At 41.4% G+C, this 25,522-nt stretch overlaps 1 protein-coding gene across 3 annotated transcripts in view; it reads right to left on the bottom strand.

Moving 5' to 3' along the window:
* The window catches only part of mpp7a (membrane palmitoylated protein 7a), a 168,733-nt gene that overhangs the window by 102,261 nt on the left and 40,950 nt on the right, over nucleotides 1-25,522 (bottom strand). For all 3 annotated transcript variants that reach the window (XR_006008187.1, XM_041967556.1, XM_041967557.1), the window contains exon 3: nucleotides 14,789-14,907. Coding sequence is in view for 2 of the 3 variants with exons in the window: in XM_041967556.1 (XP_041823490.1) it covers nucleotides 14,789-14,907 (119 nt within the window). In the remaining variant the exon portion in view is untranslated. The remainder of the gene's footprint in view (nucleotides 1-14,788; nucleotides 14,908-25,522) is intronic.

The following is a 25,522-nucleotide window of genomic DNA, read 5'->3' as shown; positions in this document are numbered from 1 at the left end:
CAGGGATAGCCCCCAAATTCACCTTAGAAACACCATAAAGATCCAGAAAGAAGTGAAGTGGTTTGTTTTATGTGGAGAATTTAGCAGAAGCTCTGAAGTGGACAATGCTGTTCTCGCTTTTTTTTTTTTTTTTTTTTACATTATACTATCTTGGGGTTTTAACTGTGTTTGGTTTGGATGCCAAAGATTGGTAGAGTCTATGCAGCATGCTAGCATTGCTGCTTCCAAAGATCTTCTGTACTGCAGATATCTCGTGTTGCCCACTGTGCAGGGGGCTTTAATGATGAAGAGGTTTAACAATAGCCCAAAGTGTGCCCCACAACATTACACCACCACTAGCAGCAGCCTACAGGTTGGATCCATACTTTAATGGCTACTTCAAGCAAGATAATGCACCATGTCACAAAGCTCAAATCATCTCCACCTGCTTTCTTAAACATGACAATGAGTTCTCTGGACTCCAATGGCCTCCAAGCAAGAAATCAAACAGGAGGGGATGTCATAATTAAGTGGTAGTCTGGCTGCTGTGAGTCCAGTTGGAGACAGGTGCTGTCATTTACTGCTAGAGGCAGTGTATTTTTTTGCTGTTGTTGCTGACCATGTCCATCCCTTTATGACCACAATGTAGCATCATCTGATGGCAACTTCCTGCAAGATAACACACCATGTCACAAAGCTCAGATCATCTCCACCTGCTTTCTAGAACATGATGGTGAGTCCACTAGACTCCAACGGCCTCCACAGTCACCAGATCTCAGTCCAGTAGAGCAGCTTTGGGATGTGGTGGAACGGGAGATTCTCATCATGGATGCAGCCGACAAACCTGCAGCAACTGTGATGCTGTCATGTCAATATGAATGAATGAAAATGAATGAATGAATGAATGAAAAATACTTTATTAATCCCAAAGGGAAATTCAATATTGTAGTAGTAGTAATTTTTTTTTTTTTTTTTTTTTTTTTAGTAAAACAATCACATTAATTAATTAAGGGCTTTGTTCTTCAGCCTGATAGCTGCTGGAAGGAAGGATCTTCTGTATCTCTCTGTCTTGCATCGGACTTGAACAAGCCTCCCACTGAACACACTCTGTTGTTTCGTCACGGCGTTGTGTAGAGGGTGTGAAGGATCTTCCATTATCTTCGTCAGCTTGTACAGAATTCTTTTTTTGATGATCAACTCCAGCGGCTCCAGAGTTACTCCAAGCACAGAACCGGCTTTCTTGATCAGTTTGTTAATTCTTTTCAAGTCTCTGGTTCTGATGCCGCTGCCCCAGCAGATTGCTGCAAAGCTGATTGCACTTTCAACAACAGACCTGTAGAACATTTGCAACATTTTGGTGCAGACGTTAAAAGATCTCAGCTTCCTTAAGAAGTAGAGTCTGCTCTGACCTTTCTTGTAAATGTACTCAGTGTTGCTTTTCCACTCAAGTCTGTTGTCCAGCTGAACTCCAAGGTACTTGTATTCCTCCACCACCTCCACCTCCTCTCCCATGATGGAAACACTTCTATGTGTGTTCTTGTTCCTCCTGAAGTCAACAATCATCTCCTTTGTTTTCTTGGTATTCAAGATGAGATGATTGTCACCGCACCATTTCACAAACTGACCGACCAGTTCTCTGTACTCTGCTTCTTGTCCATCACTGATACACCCAACAACTGCTGAGTCATCAGAGTATTTCTGCAGATGACAGAACTCAGAGTTGTACTGGAAGTCTGAGGTGTACAGCGTGAATAGAAATGGTGAAAGTACAGTCCCTTGTGGTGTTCCAGTGCAGCTGACCACCATCTCAGACATACAACCTTTCAGTCTCACAAACTGTGGTCTGTTTGTGAGGTAGTCGTAAATCCAGGTGGTTGTGGAGGGATCCACCTGGAATTTCTGCAGCTTCTCACACAGCAGAGCAGGCTGAATCGTATTAAAAGCACTTGAGAAATCAAAGAACATGACCCTCAAAGTGCTGCCTGACTGGTCCAGATGAGAGTGGGCTCTCTGAAGCAGGTATATGATTGCATCTTCAACCCCAAGCCCATTACGGTATGCAAACTGTAATGGGTCCTGAAAGGTGTTCACCTGCTTGCTGAGGTGAGCCAGTAAGAGTCTCTCCAGGACTTTCATGACGTGAGATGTCAGGGCGACTGGTCTGTAGTCTTTTGGTTCAGCTGGTTGTGGTTTTTTAGGCACTGGAACAAGGCAGGATGTTTTCCACAGCACCGGGATTCTTTTCTGGCTCAGGCTGGTGTTGAACAGGTGCTGGAGAATCGGACATAGCTGTTTTGAGCAGGTCTTGAGAACTCTGGGACTGACACCATCTGGACCTGCAGCCTTGTTCTGGTTCAGTTTCACCAGTTGTTGCATGACTTGGTTACAGGAGACAGACAGAGTGGAGGTGGAGGCAGAGGAGGTTTCAGGAAGTCCTGATGTGGAGGGAGATGAGGTTGTGTCCAGGTCCTTGACTGAGCTGCAGGGTGACAGAGTGGAGGTGTGACAGGAAAGCTGTGGGCTCATGGAGGGTGTGTGGCTAGTTGGGGTTGAAGCAGGAGGTGAGCTAAACCTATTGAAGAACATGTTCAGTTCATTCGCTCTGTCCAGACCTCCATCAGTCTGATCCTCCTTTATCCCGAAGCCAGTGATCTTCTTCATTCCTGACCACACATCCCTCACATTGTTTTTCTGAAGCTTACTTTCCAACTTCTTCCTGTAGTCCTCCTTGCACTTCTTCATTTGTGTTTTAAGTTGTTTTTGCGTGGACTTCAATAACTCCCTGTCTCCATCCCTAAAAGCTTTCTTTTTGATGTTCAGCAGCTTTTTCAGGTCACTGGTGATCCAGGGTTTGTTATTGGGGAAGCACCTCACTGTTCTTGTTGGAACGGTGCTGTCCACACAGAAGTTAATATAATCTGTCACACACTCAGTCAAGGCATTGATGTCATCTCCATGAGGTTCACATAGGACGTTCCAGTCTGTAGCCTCGAAGCATCCTCTCAGAGCATCTTCAGCTTCATTAGACCAGGTTCTAATAGCCTTTCTAATGACTGGTTGTTGCTGAACGATGGGCTTGTAGGAGGAGGAGAGAAGAACTAGGTTATGGTCTGATCTTCCTAAAGGTGGCAGGGCAAAGGAGCTGTATGCATTTTTAATATTTGCATAAAATAAGTCCAACGTTTTGTTTTCTCTGGTGGAGCAGCTGACAAACTGTTGGAAAGTTGGTAGAGTTGCAGAGAGGGAGATGTTGTTAAAATCTCCAGAGATCGCCACAAATGCGTTTGGATGTTGTGTTTGAAGCCTGGCCACTACAGAGTTAATGACATCACAGGCTGCGTCTGGAGCGGTACCAGGTAATATATATACCGCTACCAGAATAACGCATGTGAACTCTCTGGGTAAATAATACGGGCGGAGACTCACAGCTAGCAGTTCAATGTCTCTATTGCAGATCTTCTCTTTAACAGTGACATGTTCAGGATGACACCAGCGCTGGTTTACCAGCACCGCAATTCCACCTCCCTTCAGCTTCCCGCTGAGTTGTTTATTGCGGTCTGCACGGACCGTCCTGAAGCCGTGTACAGATGCATTACAGTCTGGGATGTGTTCATGCAGCCATGTCTCAGTGAAGCACATAATACTGCACTCTCTGTATTCTTTAAGAGACCTGGTTAGCACCTGAAGTTCATCAATTTTGTTAACTAGCGATCTCACGTTTCCCATAACAACCGTTGGAAGAAATGGTTTGAATCGCCACCGTTTTTCTCTCTGCCTCGCTCCTGCCCTGCATCCTCTTCTCTTTCTTTTCAACTCCGTTGGGATTTGAAGTGTTGTTTCACTGATAATCTTGAGTTTGGAGAGTTTTATCAGTTGATCCCGATGGTAAACAAGTCTCGTTGCCATGGAGACTCACAATAACAAGTCTTGCAAAAAGAAAAAATATTCAGAAAAATCTCCCGTATAGCACAGCCTCTGACCAGCGCGAAAAAATCTACCCGAACAGACACAGATTGACAGCTGATATCTTAAAAAAGACGGCTATATTGCAAAAAAATCATAAGTTAAAAACAGAGCTACTACAATTGCTGCTGCCACCTAGCGGCGCATTCTAGAACCCTATTCTAGAATATGGAGAAAACCTCTGAAGAAAAATGGGGTCCAACCCTGGTATTAGCAAGGTGGACATACAGTTTCAAAGGGATCCAGACTCTCAAATTGAGAATCACTTTTTTAGACTTTATGTTAATGTAGAAATATTCCCATCGTTGCTTTCTTCACATAAACACACATTTGCAGCACATTTCCTTTACCAAATCCCAATGCAGAGTAGCTTGTTACTTGTTTGTGGTGTACAGGATGTGAAGAATGTGCCAGCGAATTAAGAAGTGGCAGCAGATCCAACAGATGAGTGAGAAAGAAAAACCAGGGCAGCCAGCCAGCCAACTATGACAGCCATATCAATTAGACAGGGGATCCAGTTTCCTCCTGGAGCTCTTGGAAAACACAGCTGAGGCCCTGACATGTCACCATAAACTTGTATTTCACAAAACCAGGACAATGAAAGGTAAAGTCGTGCTCATGTACATACAAAGGGTCTCTTGAGAAACAGAAAAAAACCCTATAAGTTTTCTGTTTTCGTTTACTCTGTCTCCAAATTTTAAAAACCTAAGACGGGTGGTGTCCATGAATCAGGCAACTCATTCATATTATTTACAGCTGTCCTCATGTTAGGTAGCAGTATCAGAAATGATGGAGGGCCTAAAGACAGGACAAATGCATTAGACTTACTGAATCAGACTGGTTTCAGTACTCCTGAGGCAGTCAATCACATATATAAATTTGCTCAGGTCATCTTAAAATGCTCCAGGTGAGCACATTAAGTCTTTAGGCAGTTCCCAGGCCGTAAGGGAACAATAAATACACAAACAGGACCACTAACCTCATTTTCCATATTTTGTGTATTGCTCCTATGCTCCAGCTCTTCTTAACACCAGTTCTGACTTGTCTTAAATCTTCTGGCTTAACAGTGAGCCATTATTTTTCACAAAAATTCAAATTCAGGTTCAACAAACTGACCTGAAATAATTGTTATAGGATAACTCCAGATATTTTCCCCAATGTGCTAATATTCAACTAATAGTTGAGACTGATAGACTCGTCTACTGTTATAAGGAATTTTAGTTCTCATTTCCACTTCTCTATCACGATCTGGGCACTGAGTATAATCTTTTTGACTCCATGCTGCAGTTGACCACTATACGCCAATACAAACGTCTGGAAGGTAAATGAAGCACAGAAAGCTTTTTTTTTTTGTATATAAGGAGGTGGTTCATTTCACAATGATCTCCCAAGTAAAAAATTTTAATCAGAGTTTATCATTTTAACCATGCCAAAGCTTCTTTTGTTATCATTATTTGGAGTTAAACTTTATTTAACTACAATAAAATCCCACTGAGATTAAGATCTCCTTTACAAGGTAGATCGCAAGAGCTCAGCAGCACACATCAAGAAAAGGCATGCATCAAAATACATTATAACAGTAAATTAAAACAGCCAATAATTTGGCAATTTTTACGGTTTAACAGATTTTGAAGAAGCACTGCATGACTTTCTTTTAAACTTGTCAGCAACCCAAAGCCAAGAAACCAACTTTTTTTCCATCCCAGTACTTCATTTTACAGCAGTATTTCGCTTTGCAGCATCTCGTCACACATGAGCACCTGATATCAACACATTGGCCATTTTGAATGCACACCGTGGTTGATTCAGCAACAAAACCCAAGAGGGCATTGTTGGAGCAAGAGGGGAAAAGAGGGAGAAAGTGATAAAACAATAGATAAGACAAGAGTCAACATGGTATTAACTTTGACAGGAAGAAGATGGATGCTGGATTAACAGTCGTTAGGGGGCGCCTCACGGAGAAAATGTGCCAAAATTCAGTAGTAGGGCTTTAAAGTGTTAAAGTTGAGGTCAGCAACAAAAAACACAGACACTGCTCAAGATTCTCACTGTCTGGTAGGTAAGAAAGGAAGAAAAGGTTGAAACACCTTATCAGATGATGCTTCTTGCTAAATTTCATGGTGAACTCTTATACAATGACAATAAAGGCATTTTATTCCATCTTCTCATCTTATCCCATCTTCGCCTATCGTCTTATCTTATATGAAATGATTTTCAGTTTAGATTTGAAGGTGTTTCAAGCAGTGGGGGCGGCAAAACTAAAAGCTTGTCTCCCTAGTTAATTCTAGGGCAAATAAGTTACTGGTTCTTTCTGGATGGCAAGACAAATAAGAAGGAACCAAACTTGAAGAGCCTTTTACACCAGTGTTTAGGAGTGGGTGTACCTCAGGGAACTAAAAGAAGACCACCGGACTTCAGCATACAAGTCACAATGGCAAGTGAGAGAGTGATGGGACGGGGGTGGACTCTGTTGGAGAACTTGTGGAGAAGCACATAAGGAGCAAGTTGCAGGCCTTCCTCAGGAACAGTAGTCACCCCCTGCATGACACTCGCCCAGAGAAGCAGCTGCAGCAACCGACTCCTAGTCTCCGTACGCTGCTCTGGAAGTCGTTGATTCAAAGGTCGCTTTAAGATTGCACAAAAAATCATGTTAATGTGCACTTTAATCCTATTGATAGTAGTTTTTAACTTATTTTATTTACTGTTGTCATGGTGTTGTCGTCATGTTGTGGTTTCGTGTGGTAGAGAAAGTGCCTGATTATGATAAACATTGCATGCTGCTGGATACCTGAAATTCCCCCAGTTTAGGACGAATAAAGTAGGTCTTCACTTAACCTATGATAAATCTTAAAGCACAATAATAAACCATATTTAGAGATTGAATGCAGATGTAGCAGTCATCCAATGGCAAAAAGGTAGCCAAGTCAAGATGCATCTGAGAGGTAAGAAGGATTTGTTGTGATAGTAAAACCTGAACTACACTTTTTGTTTGTGACACAACTTGTGACATGAGCTTGGAAAGAAAGCTCATGATTGAGCAGAAAGCCTGGGTACTGAAAATCTGGAGACTAACCATCAAATTGCTTTGGGTAGTTGTTATTGGCTGAATGGTTTAGTTTTGTCTGCATCAGTGTTGTTTTTGTCAACGATGATTATGACGAATTTATTTTCTTTTTGCCACGACGATAACGAGACGGTGACGACCTGAAAATGGCTCTTTGATGACGAAAACATGAAGAGACATTTGTGAGATTTCGTTGACGAGACTAAAATGTTCACGGGCTGATTTTCCAACATTAAAAATGCACAACATTTCTGCCTATTGTGAGCGCAATCTGTCAGTCAGCAATGCTGCTGCACCTTGGCCACGCCCACCACCAGACGTGCAGCGTGCACACAAACAAGCAGTTCATTCATTCAAAGATGAATCATGGCAGCAACGTCGACGAAGGGGTTTGGTGGTCGGAAGCGAAGAATCGATATCTGGACATATTTTAATTCATCATAATTTCACTGGCAGACCAGGTCAAGTTGAGCATGTTGAGCATCCTTTGCTCATATTTGGGCATGTGTATGTACAAGGTGGAGTATTTCACTTCAGAAAATTCTCAGAGATAAAGCCACATTTACATTTAGTGAGGATGTTGTTGCTCTTTGCTTTTTTAGAGTAATTGATTCTACAATTAGCACTTTAACCCTAAGTAGATCAGAAAGTATTTGCTGCTGGTTGGGAAACCTTCTAAGTCTAAAACCATTCCTTTTAATTTTGTAATTATTGATAAAAATAACCAAACACGAACTGTTATTTTGTTGTGTGACATTTTTGTAGGATGAAGTAGGGCAACAATTCATGAAAAAAAGGCGAAATATAGAAATAAAAGGTTTCTGCCCATCAGCAGTTAAGTATAACACGGCAGCATTGCATCCCTGTTGATGGAAAAGTCTCGGCTAAAGCTGTCAGTCTGGTAAAGGATGTGGTTATTATGCATTAAGGTTAACTTGTTTTATGAATAGCAATACTTGTTATAACCCATCAACCTTGATTCCACTTTTTAATACGTATTATTGACCTTAATTAATTTGTTAAAGGTCCCATATTATACACTTTATTCCCAATCTGAGACCATTCATTAATATCTAAATGAAATATTTCCGCCATGGTATGGACAAATCGACCCTCAGTTTGAGTGCAGCGGCTTCTCTTCACCTCCCTCTTTTTAGCAGCTTCAGAATTGTGCCGTTTATGGTGGGCGGAACCCTGGTGGAGCAGCTCAGCTGTTGGCTCCGCCCATCGCATAGCCCGTCATGAGGTGATTGACAGGTTAATATATTTTCAAGCTATCAGACTAATAAGGCCGAAACGATAAAATAACTGCCAGCTCTTACCTCTCCAGCTGTGTCACGGACAGTTGGTATTGAACCTGGCTTCAGCTTCAAACGGTTGGCGAAGCCTGCTTTCCATGCCCCCATGTTGTGGAAACAGTCCTCTTTGAAATGCTGGCCACAGACATGCAAAACCTTTGGAAGTTTTCCGGGTCCATTTCCTCCAAAAATAAAATTAATCCACTCAGTCCTCGTGGGTTCAGTGGATGGAAGTAAAAAAACGTTTTCGTGTTCATTTATGCAGCCACAAACAGAACAGTGCTTCTGTCGCTTAGCCATGTCCGCTAACGAGGGTTGCCGAAGAGGGAAAAACACTGGGCGCTAGGTGATTTTTAGAGGGCGGGCTTTGAGAGCCGGTAGACGGGTCCATCGCTCTGTGGGGAGTGGTTATTGTCCCTTATGACGTCATAACGTACACGCTTTCAAACAAGCTCATTTCAGCACTTACTTCCCTAGAGGTGGAGCAGGGGGGAGAGAGAGCGCCTGAAAGAGTTTCACACTTACGGGTCTCCTACACATGCGGGGGGACCAGTATGACTGTTCCAAAACCATTAAAAAGTGAATTTTGCATAATATGGGACCTTTAAAAGACAAATACTTTTTTTTTATTTGACTAAAACCTTTCTGAGTTTTCGTCGATTAAAACTAGACTAAAACTATCAAATTTAGAAATGACTAAAATGTGACTAAAACTAATAAGCATTTTCGTCCTGAAGACTAAAACTGAGATGCCTGCCAAAAACACTGGTCTGCGTTTCAAATTCAGGTTTAGCTGACCTTAGTTTAATGTGCATTTCTGCAGTGTGAATAAGGAGGCTGACTTCTACAAAAAAAAACAAAAAACAAACCAAGGTTATTTGTTTTACTCTGTCTGCAGTCATGAGTGGATGTCCAAGGTAGTTTGGGTCTACAAGGTTAAAACAGAGCATCTTATCCAGAATTTCTTGCTGCTTACAGAGAGAAGAATGACTCACAAACGGACTTCTGCAACAAGGTGAGAGGTTTTGACAAGTTTCTTTTTTCAGGAATTCTCCTCTGAACATGAAAAATTGAGGATTAATGTGTGGAAAGGATAAGTGCCCAATAGGAGAGTCTATGGTGCATTCAAGGACTACAGTGGACAGACATCACGAGGTGAGTCATAAAACTGGGAGAGCTAGCTAGAGCTGGATCGTTATTCAGTCTGTCTGGTACTCAAGGAATACAGTCCAGCTTGTCTGAAAATTAGCTCATTCATCAAAAATAGCTCAAACTTTCCACTAGGGTTCAAGGATCAGCTGCAACGCCGTTACATATCATTAAAGTCCTGCAACACTAAAGACCAAACTGGCGAGTCCACATCAATAATGCTGAGAAACAAGGAAACAAAAGCCAAGGCTATTAGCAACTAGCAGGAGAGGAATTTATGGGAAAATGACTGACCACAAAATGAGGGATTTCTGAGTCTGCCTGAAGGCCCGCTGACAGAAACTTGGGATTAGAAAATAGCCCCACCTGAAGCAGGTGGAAATTGAATATTGTATTTTATTTCCTGTGGTTTTGTTGAGGAGCAGGAACTTGGCAGCAGAACAATGAGCGCGGAAGAATTTCTAGAAAGCAAACTTGAGTCGATGGGTTTAATTGAAAAGATTCAGGCTGTCTGTGTCGTTTTAGCTATGCTCGTATACACACCAGCACTCATCTTTCATGTCAGTTCTGATGAAAAGTGTGCACAATGAGGCAAACCGATGAGCGACCAGCCTTGCTGAAAGACGATATGAGGAAATATTTCTTTAATTTCTGTGACATAATCAGATTACAATTGATGTGAGGGGCTGTCCGAAGTATCTGATGAGAAGACAAAGTCTGCAGACCTAAATTCTCTTTTCTTGTCTCTCTTTCCATCTCTGACACCTCCTCCTCTGGTCCTATCCTCTCCCTTCTGCCAGTCTGACCAGTAACCGATTCACCATGATTACTCAGGTGAGGACTGAGTGATTCCATATGAGTAATCTGGGATGCAGATCCTGTCAGATTAACATGATGTGCGTGTTTTCTCTCTGTTTCCCTCTTCATAGTCTTTTGGAATGAAAGGTGGAATCTTTTGAGAGTTGGTGGTGGGGCTTCAGAGGAAGGAGACAATTAAGGTTTTATTAATGGTGTGCCACTGACGTTAGCCATGTTCACCTGAACGTAGCGTCTGATTGCTGGTCTCTGCTGTAAGGTGAGATGCTAGTTCTGTTACTTGTGTGTGTTTCACAGTCAGCCTGTCTCTACATTTGGCTGACTAGCTGACAGGCTGGCTTACATCTGAGTACCAAGTAAAAAGCAGAGGAAACACAGTTCTGCTTGTCTGGAGCAGGGCAGTCTCCACTTATGCCTCCTCATTAACTATAAGAGACGCTAAACAGCTTAGGCTCTCTTCGCTGAATGAAAGAGAAGAAAAAGGAGTATGGAAGTATGTGGAAGAAGCTGATTTCTTTGAGGAAACCATGCCAATCTTTCATATAATTGTCATGTAAAACTGATCATTTTAAGACTGAAATGTAAAGAGTTCACCACAACTCTGCTACATAAACACCACATGAATTACCCTGACTGATGCTTCATGACCCCCTCAGTATCTCATGTGCACATACAATCACCCTCCACTTCATCAGCTCCACCTGTTCAACTGCTTGGTAACACAAATATCTAATCAGCCAATCACGTGGCAGCAACTTCACACATTTCATCATATAGACATGGTGAAGACGACTTGCTGAAGTTCAAACTGAGCATCAGACTGAGGAGGAAAGGGGATTTAAGTTACTTTGAGTATTTCACACACAACCATCTCTAGGGTTTACAGAGAATGGTCTGAAGAAGAGAAAATATCCAGTGAGCAGCAGTTGTCTGGACCAGAATGTCTTGTTGATGTCAGAGGTCAGAGGAGAATGGACTGACTGGTTGGAGATGATAGAAAGACAACAGGAAGTCTAACAAGCACTGGTTCCAACCAAAGTCTGCAGAATAGCATCTCTGAACACACAACACGTCCAACCTTGAAGCAGATGGGCTACAGCAGCAGAAGACCACACCGGGTGCCTCCTGTCAGCTAAGAACAGGAAACTGAGGCTATAATTCACACACACTCACCAACCCTGGACAATAGAAGATGGAGAAATGTTGCTGGTCTGATGAGTCTCCATTTCAGCTCCACATTCAGATGCTAGGCTCAAATTTGCCGGAAACATCATGAAAACATGGATCCATCCTGCCTTAGATCAACAGTTAACCACCACAGCCTACCTGAGTATTGTTGCTGACCATGTCCATCCCTTTATGACCACAGTGGAGCATCTTCTGATGCTACTTCCAGCAGGATAATGCACCACGTCACAAAGCTCAGATCATCTCCACCTGCTTTCTAGAACATGACAATGAGTTCACTGGACTCCAACGGCCTCCACAGTCACCAGATCTCAGTCCAGTAGAGCAGCTTTGGGATGTGGTGGAACGGGAGATTCTCATCATGGATGCAGCCGGCAAACCTGCAGCAACTGTGTGATGCTGTCATGTCAACATGGGAGAAGGAAGGTTTCCACCACCTGGTTCCATCTATCACACCAAGAATTAAGGCATTTCTGAAGGAAAATCCGTTATCGTTACATCCCTTCAAAGAAAACCCCTTTTTGTTGATCCTTTAAGACTCAAGGCTTGATAGGCATGCCATGAACATCCCTCTCATGATGCCTTCCTCACCATAATAGTCCAGCTAAACACCACATTGATTTGTTGTTCTCCCAATCTGCATATTATCATTTCTTTTGTACATTCACATTCTCAACAATTGAAGGCAAAGACTTACACATACGGTTTATTCAAAGCTTTCAGTCCTGAAAGTAAAGAGCTGAACACATAATCAGTGGTAGTTGTAAAAAAACAGATTAGGCTCCACCCCTATGCCTGGCTAAATATCACAGAAACATAATGCTACCGTCATTAGTATTACTGTTATGCTGTGTTTTCTTTGGGGCCTGAGAGAACCAGACCCTGCCCATCATTATACATGTTCAACAGGCCTTATTCTTTGGCCATCCATAACAATCCAGGCATCAAATGAAACCCTTCTGGTTTCCTCAAGCTCAGACGTTGAAACTGATGTGTTACAACTTTGGATCCTGAACAAAAATGCCAACATAGAAAATGTTTCTTTAAAGGGAGGGTTGAAAATTATGTCAATTTTTCTCCCTGAACTGTCTCTGTGAGGGGCTGTAATGACTACAGCCTTAGAAAGACGAGCAAAGTGGGAAATATATCATGGCAGCGCATGAAAACAGAGTTGGGTATTCTTTCAAAATTAAAATAATATACATAAGGATCCAGCCAGATGTAGCTCTAACAATTACAGATGTTTTCTTAGTAATTGAGCAATAAAACATTCTCAGTTCAAAGACGAGAAAGAGGAAGACGAAAAAGAAGAAGAAGGTGTGTTACATTCATCATCGACCGCCTGCAGGAATATATAGTTGTCAAATTTGCTCATCTTCACTTCAAACTCTGCAACTCCATTCAGGCCCACTGGTGGAGGGAGGGGGGGGGGCGGGGGGGGCGTTAAAAAGCTGAGTGGGTAGACGAGTGGAATAACAATACTTCCTGTGTTGTATGAATGGAGGTGGTAGGCAGGAGGCTGTATAAAGGAGAATCATGTAAAGATGCATGAGTGTGTTAATGTGAACTTAAAAACTTGTCTGACAGGACGAAGGATGAAGGAGGAGGGGTTCGGATGCTGCCCCCCTCCCATAACAGGAAGGATGAGACAGGTCTCAAGCCAAAAAATGGAAGACCCTTTTATTCTATTGAGTTACTGGGAATTTAAAACTAATTAAAATGTTTCATTAAAATAATAAACAAAAATTTTTATTAACTTCCACAGAAGGTAGAATGCTGAAAAAGTTTGAGAACCCTTGCTGTAGAGGAACTTTACTCCCTATAATTATAAGCATTTTTTCTTTTTAAATTTGAGAGCAGGATTTCTTATTTCCCTCTGTTTCATCTCAACATTGTTACACAGAAATCTCTCCAGTTTAAGTCAGCTTTTTTTTTTTCTTTCTCCCAGGATTCTTGTTTGGGCCAATAAAACTTTTCCTCTTGGAGTTTCTCTGCTCACGCTCAGATTGCTGTGAAACAAAACTTCCAACTCACAGAGTGCTAAAAATGACACTGACATCACTGCATCCTTATGGGTCCACACACATTACATATTACAATACATAATCCCCTCCACATGATTAATGGTTAACTGAGTTCAGCAGATGTTTTGATTTGAACAGAGTTCAATTCAGTTGTTTTTACATGTAATAGATAAAACTAGATCTGAGTCCACTCTCATTTATTATAATCCAATTCAGTGCGGTTAATGATGATGTAGCTGATTCTCTGCACGTCAGTATTCATGAAATGAAGGAATGATACCAGCTAAAGTGTTGCTGGATTTCTGCTTCCATGATGCTCCAGATGTTTAGTATTGGTGAAAGGTCTGGACTGCAGGCAGGCCAGTTCAGCAGCCGGACTCTTCTCCTGTGAAGCCATGCTGTTGTGATGGATGCAGGATGTGGTTCAGTATTGTCTTGCTGAAATCTGCAAGGTCTTCCCTGAAAGAGACGCTGTCTGGATGGGAGCAGATGTTGCTCTAAAACCTCCATGTACTTTTCAGCATTGATGGAGCTTCACAGATGTGGAAGCTGCTCACGCCATAGACACTAATGCAGCCCCATCCCATCAGAGATGCAGCTTTTCACCTGTCCACTGATAACAAGCTGGATGCTCCCTCTCCTCTTTAGTCTGCAGGACACGCCGTCCATGCTTTCCAGAAACTAGTTCACATTTTCATCCAGGTTTCCACTTTGCCTCAGACCGTTTTAAATGAGCTTTGGTCCAGAGAAGACGGTGCTGTTTCTGGATCCTGTTCACATCTGGCTTCTTCTTTGCATGGTGGAGCTTTTTACACATGTGTTGCTGCCATCAAATTTAAAATGAGCTCATATTTTCCATGAAATGTAAAATGTCTCAGTTTTAACATCTAATATGTTGTTTATGTTCTGCTGGGAATAAAATACGGGTTGATGAGATTTGGAAATCATTGCATTCTGGTATTACTTACATTTTACACAGTGTCCCAACTTTTTTGGGATTAGGGTTGCAAGTCATATCAATACATCTAAGTTGGAGCCACCTCTTAAACTAAATGAGTACATTTGTATATGGGTTACTGGTACCACACACACTTGATAAAAAGATGATTTACTGCACAGCCGAGAATAAAAATGACCGTTTTCATGGTGTTTCCTTATAAAGTAAACTTACAAAGAAATGAATTGCCTCAAGTGCTGACAGAGTTCTGGCATAAGCCTGCTGGGTGTTAAACAGAGCGGTCTATAAATGAACATTTAACAAAACTTACAGTAAGTACACCTCTTGATACTAACTTCTTTTTCTTTACCTTAACTAGCAAGTGGAGGCCTCTCTCCCCAAACATGTGCTGAAGGAAGGTGTTGTCCTCGGGGCGGCTGACATGAGGCTGCAGTTGGGATGGCAGGGCTGCCAGAAGCTCATACAGACCTGCACAAAGAGAGGGGTCATCATAGCAGTGGGAGGTCTGATTGCATGCATGCAAAGTCACACACAGAAACATGTACTCACACAGATGTGCATACCTCTGGAGTCTGATAATAAAGGACAGAAGCTTTTTAAAGAACACATGTGCAGGGTCAACATGCATGTAACAGCCTGAAATTGAATTAATCTTTAGAAGAAATACAATCAGACAAAAGCTACCAAAATAAAAACAATTAAACTCTAATAAGCAAAGGAAACATCCTGTCACCTTCACTTCCTGCTTTTGTCCAAGCTTTTCCTGTTTCTGAGGAACACTGCTGTCCCCAATTAGAAAACCCCCAAAAACATCGATATCAGGCAACTCACAAGTTTCTGATCAGCTAAAAAGTTCAAAACAAACCTTTTTCCTACACATGCCTTCGGAGGCTTTAAATCTACACATCTTCTCAGCCTGTAAAGACAGAGGCGCATGTGGGCCTGCTTAAACAAAAGTTTTGTTCAGGATAAACTGTCTGCATTGCTGCTCTGATTGTATGTCAGCACTTTATTTTCTTGCAAACTGCAGAAAAGCAACCGAGCTTAGAGGAATCTGAAGCAAGCCAACTGAACAGGCTTGGCTGCAGAACAGATGACGTCATGACTTTTGTATTTATCCAGACCAATGTGGCCCATTTACAGATCATCACCATAGCATGACCCAAATTTGTTGGTGACAGTGAGAGAAACAGGGTTCACAGGGCAGCAAGACCACAGCTGAATCTGAATCGCTCAGAACAACACGTGCTGAAATCCACAAGGCCTTTTGGGGGTTTACTAACCCAGCTTACACAAGGAATGAATATTTCAAATTCATTTTAAAGAGAACCAGACTGGAGAGCTGATGGTTTCAACATTAAGCAGAGGGGGAGGCGAAACACTTAGAGGGAGAGGGAGCAAACACTTCCAAACACAACAGAGTCCTGCAGCCAAACTGATGGAGAGGAGTAGCAGATATTTGTTAGTTGTTCAGGTCTTCAGTGTCGCTGTGATCCATTAAACCAGGGGGTACGTTAAAGGTCAGGCACTGGAGCTGGGACATCAAACTCTCATTTACTAATGGATCTGAAGAAGGTTCCTCAGATTCTAACTCCTCAAATACAGCCACACTCTGTCTGAGACCCTCTGAATAAACGATCATCATGTGGAGAAACAATTAATATATTGATGGTGGAGCAGCCTGGCCAGCTCTGCAGGAGGATTTGATCAGTGAAAGGCGAGACAGGGACAACAATAATAACTGACTGACTCACCTGGCCGGCTCCGAATAAGTTAAAGCTGGTTGGTCAGAAAACCACAGTTAACTAACTCGGATAGATGGACTGTCATCTGCAGCTCAGATTAACAGAATGAAAGACTGATGCTCTGAGCAGAGAATACATCCCTGTTATAACATCTCCTGCCTTCCAGCTCCAAACACAGATCCAGTGTAGTGTCAGCGCTTCATACCTCACCACTACAAAGAGGATTACTCAGGACAGATTTAGGAACTCGTGTTTGGGACTTAGACTTTAGTTGCATTTAAGCTGCATGCATTGACCTTTTAACACACCTGGAGAGGTTAGTCATGGTAATACAAAAGCTTAGGGGCGGGAGGGGTGTGCTAGTGGTTGGAGAAGTGGACTTGGACCTGGTAGACTGGGAGTACATTCACACCAGCCCTTGTGATTTGCTTGGATTCGTTTGGAGGTGTGAATGTGCAAACTCTGATGCACATCAAAGAAGTGACAAAAGTACCTCTTGCGTTGCTTCAAGTGACCCAACTGCAGGAGGTGTACGATCCCGGCTCTATGATCAACTCAAGACCGCTAGAATCTGATGCAGCTCCATGTAAAACTCTGATGTGGTGGAAACACCAGTTGTCCTGCATTAACCAATAGCTGAAGGAGTTTTCTTCATCATTGTGTGTCTTCTCTTTCCTTAATTCTTGGTGTAGCGCCGCCTCTGGCGAAGACAGAAAAAGGTCCAGTTCGTTTGAGTAGTACAGCATGAACGCAAACTCTGGCCTAAAGAAGAAACTTTCACCCAAACTGAACTGAGTCCCAAATCGTACCAGGTCTAGTGGACTGTGCTGGTGTCAGTACACCCTATGGTGAACCAACTAATGTTAAGGACCTTGCTCAGGGGCCCTGAGCAGTGTGAAAATAACCTCCAACTGCTCCCTGGGTGTTGTAGCATGGCTCCCCACTACTCCTTGTGTAACTACAGTGCATCAAATTCAGAGAAAGAATTCGGATTAATCAAGAATCAATTATTAGAATTAATGTTAGCATACATGTTAGCAGGTTTAAGACCCTTGTTTTACTTAACTAATGTTAATGTCCATCAGATTAGCTTCATTGAATATGTTCAGAAGAAGAAAGAGACATTTATTGAAGCCTGAGTTTGGAAACTGCTGGCTGCTGGTTTTGTCATGACCCACGTCGGATAAGATAACATTAATCTGAGACCAATAAACCATCAGACCCAATGGAAGCAACTGGTCTTACTGGGTCTGTTTATCAGAAAAAAAGCTAAACATTGTTGCTGCTGTGCTAGTTAATGTTAACAATGTCTATTGGGCCTGGATCTAAATCAATCAAAATATTGAAAAAGATTGTTTAATTACATTTTTAAAAGTTTAATGTCCATATGTTTTTGTCATTCTTCCATTTTTAAAAATGTATTAGACGTTTTCTGATGCACTAGTGTGTAACTTTTTGGCCATCCTTTCTACATTCAGGATGAAATGCTATAAAGTAGTGTTAGTTTAAAAAACTCTTTCTTCTGGGTTCAGATGGATTTTAGTTCTCATTAAAAACTCTTAGTTATTTCATGTTACAAGCATGTTTACTAACCAGGATGCATACAGAAATGTTTAATTCCTTGTATATTATAATGACTTGTTTCCAAGCAGACCAGTCAGCAGAATACTTATTACAACTAAAAGTGACTTGCAAAAAATAACATCTCTAAACATCTCTGACAGAGAACATGAAAGCTTTTCTATGTGCATCTCTCTATAAAACTGCACAGAACTGACACTAGTGCACATGACGTTTAAGGATAAGGGGCTGGAAATGCAGCGCGTCAATGGACTGACCCCAGTATGACATATTATGGGAAACCAACAAGCTCCATAAACTGGTTGACAAATAACAATAGTAAAGGGAAAAGAGAAAATAGGAAAAGCTGTCATTGCACTTGCCTCATGAGGTTACTGTGTCAGTTTAAATCAGAGTTTTCTTTGGGTCACAGAGTTCACACAACAACTCAGTCTGAGAACTGAAATTAAATATACAAATCTAGGTTTGGACATTCAAAACGAAGAAGAGATGGAAGAAGGCTGGGAAAAGTGGGACACAAGGCTGAAAATCACTGTGTGTGGACACAAGCCAGTGTATGGACATGCTCATATGATAACTGTGTTCAGCTCGGACAATGGCAGAAAAAAGGAGAAAATAGAAAAAGCAACAAAGAGAGAGGGCCAAATCTTTCCCACTAAAGGGTGGACCAGCTCATTTCTTGTAAGGCTGGTCTGGCTTCATTTCCTTTGCTTTGGCCAGACTATTCTGGACCCTCTCATGCGGTGGCTGTGTGTAGTGGACCTGGCAGTGTCTAGTGGTGTGGACCACTACAGTTCTGTTGTGGCTAGAGCTAGACCAACCCTGGTCCAGAGGTCCTGGAGTCCAGCGTGATGTCGCGGAGGAAACAATCTTCAGAGAAAACAAGCGCGGCCAGGGCCTCTGAAGCGTCCCGTATGGAGGAAGTAACCACTTTAACTGCCAAACAGCACTTCCCCTCTCACACACACACCACACAGCACTCAGAACAGAACCGTCAGCTCCTTTATGTAAAACACAGACCATAAAAACAGACACAGTGTATTAAATATGATATGCATCAGATTACAAGTCACATATCTCAACGTCCACAGGGAGTTTTTAAGGGCTGTGCAAAACTCAGACTAATCTAAAACTGCAAAATTAATTAAATAAATTACCCAGAACAACTTCAGCACTGCTTACTTAACCTCTTCATTAAGCGGCCTATTTTTTCTGCCTTCTCTCCAAAATGACAAACCCAAAATAAATGAAGTGTGTCTTCACAACTACCAGGGCTGTATGTAGAATATTGGTCTTTACAGAAAGCTGAGACATGTGAGATTACTACAGAAGTGTCAGAATCAAGATATGTGTTACTGTGTCAGATTAAAAGTACCTGACCTGGAACACAGTAGAACATGTAAATGGTTATCACCTCCAAAAAGAAAACCAAATTACTTTCAGTGAAAACCAGAGGATAACACCCCAGTTCATCTAGACCAGGGTTACTCAGATCGGTCCCACGAGGGCTGCAGTCCTGCAGGTGTGTCTCTGCTCCAACAAACCTGATTGAAATAAATAAGTGATTGCGTAAAACTTTACAGGCTGTTGAATCCATTTAATTTGAGTCAAGTGTGCTGGAGCAGTTACACATTAAAAACCTGCAGGACTGTGGCCCTCCTAGGACTGGATTAAGTAGCCTTTTCTGAAAAGGCTTTTCCATTTTGGTTGCTACTCTTTGGTTACTAGTTAACAAAGTTTTTGTCCTACAATGATGAATTAGTGAAGTAGTCTTACATAATTGGCAAAGTAATCCTAGGAATGAGTAAAGTAATAATAGGAATGAGTAAGATAGCCCTAGGAATGAGTTCAGTAGTCCTAGGAATGAGTAAAGTAATCCTATAAATGAGTAAAATAATCCTATGAATGACTAATGTAACCATAGGAATGAGTAAATTAATCCTAGGAATGAGTAAAGTAATCCTAGAATGAGTAGGATAGCCCTAGGAATGAGTTCAGTAGTCCTACGAATGAGTAAAGTAATCCTATAAATGAGTAAAATAATCCTATGAATGAGTAATGTAACCATAGGAATGAGTAAAGTAATTCTATAAATGAGTAAAATAATCCTATGAATGAGTAATGTAACCATAGGAATGAGTTCAGTAGTCCTAGGAATGAGTAAAGTAATCCTATAAATGAGTAAAGTAATCCTATGAATGAGTAATGTAAACCTAGGAATGAATAAAATAGTCCTAGGAATTACTGAAGAAGTCCTAATAATCTGTAAAGTAATCCTAAGAATGAGTTCAGTAGTCCTAGGAATGAGTAAAATAATCCCAGGAATCAGTAAAATAATCCTAGGAATTGGTAAAGTAGTTCTAGGAATGACTTAAGTAGTTCTAGGAATTAAAAAAGTAGTCCCAGGAATGAGTAAAATAGTCCTAGGAATTACTAAAGAAGTAATAGGATTTAGTAAAGAAGTCATAGGAATGATTAAAGTAACCCTAGAAATGAGTTCAGTAGTCATGAATGATTAAGTAATCCTATGAATTAAGTAAAGTAGTCCTAGGAATGGGTAAAGAAGTTCTATGAATTAGTAAAGAAGTCCCAGGAATGAGTAAAGCAATCCTAGGAAGTAGTTCTTCTGTCCCACAGTGATGAGACAGACATCTTTGTGACCAGCAGAGTCTCTTTCATGTGACTCCTTGTTTGTGTGGTTTGCTTGAAGTGGAGAACTTAGCAGAAGCTCTAAAGTGGACAGAGCTGTTCTCATGGTTTTCTTACATTCCCATGTAATTGCTTGGGGTTTGAACTGTGTTTGGTTTGGAGGCCAATGCTTGGTAGAGTCTTTTAGCTGAGTTTCTCCCCATCATGTTGCTATGCTACATGTTAGCATTGCTGCTTTTGTTGTGTCTGCAAACATCTTCTGTACTGCAGGTAAGTCATGTTGCCCCCTGTATAGGTGGCACTCATGATGAAGAGGTTAAACACACCACAATAATGGCAGCTGGAAGACAAATATACTAGTACATCTGTAACTTTACATGTTGGACTTTATGGGTTGGATAATAAAAGAATCCACTGATACAAAAAGGCAAACTACATGCGTGTCTGGTGAAAATGAACAAGTTTAAAAACAGGAAACGAACGCTGGGTTTCGACTCCGTTTCCTCCGCCTGCACTCTCCCAGGTGCTGAATGAGTTACTGACCACCCTCGTATATCTTTTTATGAAACAGAGAGCGCAACGTTCACGGGGTTCACCAGACCGCTCTGCAGCAGCAGCGCTGCGACATGTGGGAGCTTTTTCAGTAGGTTAGCAAAGAGGACTGTCAGTGAAGAAAAACGGTGGCAGACATGGGTGGCAGCTGCAGACTGCGCTGAGTAATCTATTCAGGCCTTGATTTATTTCTTAGTCTTCAGTTGAGTGAGGAGGAAAGGCCACTTTAAGTGTAGTAAAGGAATATATAGACAGAGCATGAACTTCGTAAAGAAGCATAAAATTCAAGGTACACGTCAGTATAAATAAAAGAATAAAGCAGACAGAAGAATGATGACACTAGTCATCAAAAAGGGGAAGAATTGCATTCTGCAAGAGAAAGAAATAAAAATTACAGCAATGATAATTCCTGAACATACCCAAATATGCTTTAATCCTTTGGGAAAAAACTCTAGACAGACAGTGGGAGGGAAGATTACCAAAATGAGGAGCCAAACAAAAGGAGAAGTGTTTAGGGCCCCTTATTCACAGCCAACACAAGACAGGACAGAATATGTCATCAGTCCATCGACCCTGATGCAGGCAGGAGAGCAAATCTAATTCACTGACCATGTGGCATCACCAACCAGGCGAAGAAATATGTAGAATTATGACATGTATTAGCTCAGTAGACACTCTGATCTTTAAACACAACATGCAACGAGTCCAACGACGTTCTACTTGGGATACAACAGCAGCAGACCGTGGAAGAGCGTGGGGAGAGGTAATATATGAGGCCTGCACTGGAACATAACAAGAAGAGTTTGTTCTTCGAGCCCACAAGCCTCTAAAGTCCAAACTGCTTGTCCACATTTAAAAAGTCAGAGGGATGGAGCCCTCCAATATCATGTTCACTGATATTTCAATGTCACGCTCTCTGATAAATTCCACCCTTCTGGGAGAGAAGAAAAACCTGAGTGGCTTTTTGCAAGATGTTAGTTAGGGCTCCTCGGCATGGAAAAATGACTTCAGAGAGTAGCACGGAGCAGTCCAGGTGCAATCAACCGTCACTCCAATTACATACCGACCGCTTCACCACCACAGGTTAAACTTCAGATGCATGGCTTTCAGAATCTGAGACTGAAATCATGCATGTTGTATTTCAAACCGGGACAGGGTATGTCTCTAAAAGACTTTAATTCATCTCATTCTCAACATGCCATTAAGAAATTGCCTTACTCATCCATACTTCATCACATCTTTACACTTCAAAACCGAGCAATGGACGGGTTTAATAAACATCGGTGACTGTATACAGTCTGCAGGATCTAATCAGCACCTGAGGAGCCAGCAGTGCTTTCAGCTACACTTTTAATGGTTACACCATAAGTCAAGCTTAAGTGAACGCAAGTAGTTGCTGTGATTGCATGACTCGGTATCTTCTTCAAGTCTGACTGGTTCATCTGCCCTCCCTCCTAAAAAAAAAGTGATATATTATGTAAGGAAAGACAAAGATGGAGAAAAACAGGCTACAAATGTTTGGGCAGACAAACACATGATGACAGAGACAGTGTCAGGGATAAAGACAGATATACGATGTGTGGCAGCTGGAGCGTACAGCTGAGTGCCAACGTAGTGTTTATTGGATACTGGGGTTGTTGGTCTTGAAGTTGGTTGGAAGGCTGAGTTTGGCAGGAGTCAAGCAGAACTTCTCTTCCACCAGATGGGGATAAAAGCCATATGGTCCAGTCTATGTTGGTTAAGTTTAGTTTGTCTCTAACAGAACAGATAAAATCGAATTTAAAGCAAGATGCCACCTCTGTTTGGACCCGAGGAATGGATCTTTCAGGTCAGACGATTATAGCACAGATTCCTAAACAGTTGGGATACTGTGTAAAAATTAAATAAAAACAGAATACAATGATTTCCAGATCTCAACAACTCATATTTTATTTCCAGTAGAACATAAACAACATATCAGATGTTGAAAATGAGACATTTTACCATATGATGGAAAATATGAGCTAAGAGTGAATCTGAGGGCAGCAACACGTCTGGAAAAAGTAGTTCCAGGGTGATGTTCAGCACCGTGTAGCATCCCCTCTTCAACTGGTGGAGCACTTGACAACTAATCAGGTTAAATGGCAACAGGTCAGTAACATCACTGGGTATTAAAGGAGCATTTCAGGGAGGCAGAGTCTCTTAGATGGAAAGATGGACAGAGGTTCACCAATCTGACCCAAACTGCCAATTTCCAAAGGGTGCGTGTGCACTGCGTTCCAGCTGTGCTGTGGCCTCCGCAGCTATTTGCGGCCGTTTTAGTCAGTGGTTTGGTTCACACTGGGCGCGTTGTGGTGTGAGTCAGAAGCACCTTGTTGCGGCTCTCTGCTAAACATACGCGTCAAGCCTAGTTTTGGCAGAACATGTCAAACTCAGCAATTTAGATGGGGCCAGACAGGAAATGAGACACAGGGGCAGTGCAAAAGCTTCTGGTAATTTTCAAAATAAAATAGATAAAATCAGATTCACTATCAGCTTATAGTTTCCATGAAATGATTAAATGTCTCAGTTTTGTCCGTGTCCGTGTTCATGCTGTCGGGTGGACACGGGGAGACATATTTCACTTTTTTTTTTTTTTTTTTTTTTTACTTTGTTTAGCTTGTATTTTAATTGTTGTTTTAACTGTTTGGTGGTCACAGAAATGGTTTTACTGAGCTTTCTGGACTTTCTGTGGATACCACACGTTTATAGTTGCATTTACAGACCTGACGCTACACCCGTAAAACTGGATGTTAACCCCTTAACTCCCAGTAGCGGAGAGTGCAGGCACAAGAAGTTAAGCTGAACAGTCAAGCTAAGAATGCAAAGTTAGAGAATTTATAGGCCAGACATCTGGATAATGAAGCACAAAAGGTGCATGGATGGAAGTTATTGTGCATATTGTGAATATTTGTCTCTCCTCACCATCTAGAAGCTGTGAGATTCTCATCCTGCTTTCTGTCTGTTCACCTGATGCTCATATTCATCACATATTGTTCCTTCCGTGTTTAGAAGGAAGCAGCTTCACAGCTTTAAATTCATCCTGCTGACTTTTTACCTTTTAGTTAGTAAATCCTGAACATTTCATCCTTCTTTCTCATAAAGATTTGATTTAATAAATATATATGAAGAAATATTTTAACTGTTGCTGTTTAAAGAGAAAACTGCTGCTAAATCTGTTTGTGTTTAGTGCAGGGGTCTGCAACCTTTCCAATCCAAAGAGCCATTTTTCCCTCAGCCAGCTAAATAAAACTACTTTAGAGACGCAAATGTTATGAGACCTTTTTAAAAATGACAACTTAGAAATTTTAATGAATATGTACCATAGGAAATTTGTTATTGCTGAAAAACCACATTTTTATTTCTATTTTTAGGTTTTAAAATGGAGAAAAACATAAAACTTTTGCTAAAAGAGGATAGACAGACTTTCTTCTGTTGGATGTGGATATTTGTGGAAAATGTATATATAAATAAATAAGCCCATAGTTTCTAACCTAATAACAATAGAAATAATAATAATAATAAAGAAATATTCCAGGTACTTTTAGTGTCATTGTGTTTTGGAAATTCAATGCAATTATTCCATTAAAAATCTGAAACATTGCGGGAAATTTTGCATGTAACAATGCGATTAATCGTAACGTTTCATGCGATTAATGATTAAAAATTTTAATCGTAGCCCAGCACTAAAAAAAAAACACTTTAACAACAGTACTTGTAAAAGTTCTTTTAGTTTATTGTCACCATTACTGAGCTGTCTGCTTGTCAAACTGAGCATATTGTCTATAAAAAAGTTTTAAGGTACTTTCTAATGCAAGTGAGCATGTCCAGCCCTCCGACAAGCGATTTAGTACCATGTGGGCTTTGGACGAGAACACTAGAGGATATCATCCTAATTCAGGCAAAAGAGAAAGAATTTTCTGTATCCAAACAGATAAAAATCATCATTCCTCTCTCTCTGTTGAACTCAGTTGATTTTTCTCTTTTACATCTGCTTCCTCTGCACTTGTTTTATATATTTTTTTTTTTTTAGTAAGACGATGTGGAAATTTGACTTCTGATGCAACTGGAAACAGGGAGCTCTTCCAGTTGCAACAAATCCTTGTGTTTCAGTACTGTATCAGTGCAGCACCAGGCCGGTTACTGGCCATCAACCACGACAAATGGCTGGAAGCTCCCAGAGGATCCTCCATTCTCCTCCCTCCCCAAACACAGACGAAGTCAGCCCCCAAGCCTCCCTAATGTCTCCCACAAGTCGAAACTAACTCAGGCCCAGATGCTCAGGATTCTTGACATCAGGATGGAAAAATTTACTGTTATCCTTGATAGAGGAAAAAAATGCCATATTCTTTTCATAACTCTCGATATTATTTAGAGATTTGTGCTTGTATGAAAGCCTCTGTCCTCCACCGGAGTGTGTGTGCGCGGGTGTGTGTGTGAAAGCAACATTACTTGCAGCATATTTCACTTTAAGAATATCTGCATTTCATTATCCGGTGTCATTATACAGCAATCACTTTCCCAACAGGACAGACTCG

Source organism: Melanotaenia boesemani, chromosome 18, assembly GCF_017639745.1.
Source record: "Melanotaenia boesemani isolate fMelBoe1 chromosome 18, fMelBoe1.pri, whole genome shotgun sequence".
Classification (NCBI taxonomy): domain Eukaryota; kingdom Metazoa; phylum Chordata; class Actinopteri; order Atheriniformes; family Melanotaeniidae; genus Melanotaenia; species Melanotaenia boesemani.
The sequence above is the reverse complement of the archived record's forward strand: the minus strand, read 5'-3'. Positions and strand labels throughout refer to the sequence as shown.